Raw genomic sequence first — 4,010 nt, 5'->3', positions numbered from 1 at the left:
GTGTGGGGCACCTCGACAATAAGTCATGTGATTTAGTTAGTAGTGTCAAACTTTCTGAACTCCTCCCTTCTTCTAATCTTAAGTTCTTCAAAGTCCTGTCTACCGGTTCTCTGTTTTACCTCTCCAAATGCGGCGTACCACTGTTCGAGCACATATGACTGCTGACTGTCTTCGTGTATTCCAACGAATCGGGTCCGAGAAAGTTGCCACATCCAATGAGTACGTACGAAGGTAAGGCGCGTTCTGTTTGGAGACGAGTGATTCGAGTGAATGCTGGTCACAGACAACGTCCACGTGGATCTAAGTGAACGAAGGTCTTAAAATAAAGACAGTATACCGATGCGAACCTCACGTGGATGGTAGATATGACTTCCGCGGCCCGCCCGACGCATTATATGCCACAATCCCATGGAACTTTCCCACTAACAACGCTCAACCAGCCATGAAGGTGTTCACTCCATGTGTTGCATTATATGTGCTGTGTGCTCCAGCTTTGGCTCAAAGTCAACAAACTTTCTTGTCAGGCGATGCGGAGCGAGTTGAGGGGTACGAATCGTTGCTTTCCGGAAGTACTGTTATTGATATTGTAGTAGTATTAATAGCGCGTCCGGCGTTCGAACATTACAGCTCTCGTCGATCCCAACAGATACGTTTACTAGCTTTTCTCATCCTGCATTTCCAGGAAGGAGCGCAAGGATTAAAAAGTCGGACTTTTGTGATGGTGGTATTGCGTATGTCAATTCCTCTTTACTTCGTCGTGCGCGTCCGTCCGCTCATACTCAAATGATATTTTCCAATCACAGTGCATATACTGGCTATATTGATGTTGGTCCGAAACATTTCTTCTTCTACTTCTTTGAGAGTAGAAGCAACCCCGATGAAGATGATGTCCTTCTCTGGACAAACGGCGGACCAGGCGCCTCCTCCGCCCTCGGTCTTTTTGTGGAACTTGGTTTGTAATCTTGGTTAATTTCAAGAACAGACTGATTTCAAAGTGTTAAACCCCTTCATTTCCCACTTAACCTCTCTTTCTCTGAAGGTCCGTGCCGGATTACGAGTCCCAATACTACAAAATACAATCCATACTCCTGGAACACGAACGCAAATATTTTCTTCATTGACCAACCCACCGGAACTGGCTTCTCATATAATGACCTTGGAGACATAGTTGTGAGTCCCTTAAACAAATTTGCTCCTCTGCACGTTATTCACCATATTTGCAGTCGACGACTGAAGAAGCTGCACAGGATATCGCCGCTTTCGTGGCCGTATTCTTCGAGACTTTCGACAGGTTCAAGGGCAGAAACTTCCATTTAAGCGGAGAATCTTATGGTGTGGGTACCTCCATCATGGATCATTTTTGCGATTGAGTCCTACGTTTCCTAATTCCACTTGCGTCTGATAGGGACGTTATCTTCCGGTCTTTGGAGCCGCCGTTTATGACCAAAATTCGTTGCTGATTGAGAAAGGCTTTGAACCGATTAACCTTAAATCAGTTATGATAGGTTTGTCCATTTCTTCTCTACTACAGATACGTGTTGTTTGATGCATTGCTGTAGGGAATGGGGTGACTGATCGGTTCACGTGCGTAACGTTTTCAATTTCAAGAATACCTTAACGCGGGCGGGTCGATTTACGTTGGCGAAAATTAGTAATTTACGCTCGTATTACGACATGCAATGCACAACTGCGGGAATTGGGCCTCTGCAGCCCATTTCAACGTGTGTTCGCATGAAACAAGGGGTGGGCCCACTTCCCTTCCATCCATTATCTAAATAATAATGGCTAGTGGCTTGATTTTTATTTCTCATTAAGCTTCCTCGCTGTGAGAAGCAACAAAAGGAAGCCTGCATTGATCATTTCGACTTGATTGACTGCTCTTCTGCGTTCACCTTTTGTACAAATGAGCTCATGGCGCCTTACAACGCTGCAGGTCAGAGGTCTTGTCGTTTCTATATGTACCTCGCGCAAAACTGAATGCCTCCGAAAGGATACAATCCTTATGACATGACAATGAAATGCGATGCTTTAGACTGTTATCCAGAAGACAGGTAATGCTTTCACTTATCCAATTTTGTCCAGGCTGACTAAATTAATTCCATCTCAGGGACGTCACCGCCTTCCTGAACAATGCGACTACTCAGAAAGCGCTCGGACTCGACAAGGGAATGAATTTCTCAACCATTGCTCGGGCCGTCAATTCAGCCTTCTTGGCTGCCGGTGACAAAACGCATGACTCGAAGCAATACGTTGTTGAGTTACTTGCACGCGGCGTCAAGGTCCTAATATATGCGGGCACACATGACTTCATTTGTAATTGGCTGGGAAATGAGCGGTGGACGCTGGACTTGGACTGGCCCGGAAGGTCTGAATTCTCAGGTATTCCTCTGCAGGAATGGTTTGTAGATGATAGCCCTGCTGGTAAGACACGCACATATGGAAATTTTTCATTTGCCACTATATACGCTGCTGGTCATCTTGTAAGTGTATATTCTCGTCAGGTCCGATTGCTTGGAACCCGTTTTTCTAATGAACTTTGTTTAAATGTAGGCACCGCATGATAAACCGGTGGAGTCACTGGCGATGTTACAGCGCTGGTTGGCAGACAAGCCTCTCTGAGTCTAGCTTATTCAAGATGTGAATTGAGGTCAGGGAGGGAAATGTTTTCTCTCTTTGTAAATTAATACTAATACTATTAGGTTTGTCGCCTGCAGAAAAACAGAGTTATGCCATTTTACGCAGTCGAACGGATGATCGAGATTACGAAGGAACAACATGAATGCTACACATTCCCTATATTATATGCTGTATATGATGGCAGAAAATAAGTCTTTGCAAACATGTTTGCAGATTCATCATGAACCGCGGGTAATGGGGAAGTCGAAGAGGGCCAACGTCGAGACCGCACATGTTCAAGGTGATGCTGACTAAGCTAATGGGCACCTGAAATACGTCCTTCCACAGCCCGGTTCTAACAGAATATCTATCCAACTTCTATATCTCTACCATTAGAAAGCTTAAGGCTATCCATTAGTGAGGATTGATTATCAATTTCGGGAGAGGCAGGGAAAAGAACGCGACGCTCTGGTTTGCAATGATTCTAATATATACATGTAATGCATCTTTCCACACCACCGTTCCAACCCTCCAACATTTCTGTCTAGTTACAGTAAATCTCAAGAATTGATTTTGCGAGCCTGTCACAGAAAGGAGAAAATGTCAAGCTCGAGAGGAACAGGTGATAGAGACTGGGAAGTTATTCCTGTTTGAGGCGATATTATGGCATATCATATTTACAAAAAGGGCATTCAGAAGGACTGCTCAGGCAAGAAAGAATACCATATAATTCGCTTGGAAAATGGTCTAGAAGCTAGTTGCCAATGATGAAGTTTGCGACTATTTTTGATAGAGGTTGGAGGGGATGGAAGACGAGGATTTAACCACTTTGTATAGCAAAGGGTGTCTTTGAATTGATCCTGAATGTTTATACACCCGCGTCAGGAGAAAGTCAAAATTATTATATACTCTTATATGTATCTAAAATATGTAAAAAAACAATATTATCCATAATGACATTTATTGCACCCCTCATTGGATAAGATATATAAAAGATACTATAAGGTTGTAATAAGATAGATTTATATTATGAGAATTAATAAACATTACATGTCTTTACAATAGGGATATAAGAATTATAGTTCTTAGGAAAGTCTATAATGGTATATATTGCACCCCTCTTTTGATATGGCATAATATTTCTTATGCTATCTTATAATCCTTATATAAGTTAATTTACAGCTTATATCTTATCTGAATGGCTTATTATACAATATATATTTTATTTAAATATTTTATTCTTTACTAACAACGATACATAATATTAATACATTATGATAGGAGCAAAAGTATCACTACCTTATCAAATCACAACAACTGATAGACGTACCGTGGGTATTCATCTCCTCGTGCTCTTTCTTCCCCTGCTTCGCGAGTTCGTCCCAGTACTTACG

At 42.3% G+C, this 4,010-nt stretch overlaps 1 protein-coding gene across 1 annotated transcript; it reads left to right on the top strand.

Moving 5' to 3' along the window:
• The first annotated feature begins 123 nt into the window (after nt 1–123).
• FOMMEDRAFT_100336 (serine carboxypeptidase) lies at nt 124–2,917 on the top strand. The gene is made up of 14 exons (XM_007261098.1): nt 124–231; nt 284–546; nt 594–731; nt 804–952; nt 1,040–1,170; nt 1,224–1,334; nt 1,406–1,505; nt 1,560–1,584; nt 1,653–1,743; nt 1,816–1,933; nt 1,991–2,051; nt 2,108–2,480; nt 2,551–2,647; nt 2,715–2,917. The coding sequence occupies exons 2-13, from the start codon at nt 443–445 to the stop codon at nt 2,617–2,619; spliced, it is 1,470 nt and encodes a 489-aa protein (XP_007261160.1). The 5' UTR covers nt 124–231; nt 284–442; the 3' UTR covers nt 2,620–2,647; nt 2,715–2,917.
• Nucleotides 2,918–4,010: the final 1,093 nt, after the last annotated feature.

This window comes from Fomitiporia mediterranea, assembly GCF_000271605.1.
Source record: "Fomitiporia mediterranea MF3/22 unplaced genomic scaffold FOMMEscaffold_1, whole genome shotgun sequence".
Classification (NCBI taxonomy): Eukaryota; Fungi; Basidiomycota; class Agaricomycetes; order Hymenochaetales; family Hymenochaetaceae; genus Fomitiporia; species Fomitiporia mediterranea.
This window is presented reverse-complemented; position numbering and strand designations above follow the sequence as displayed.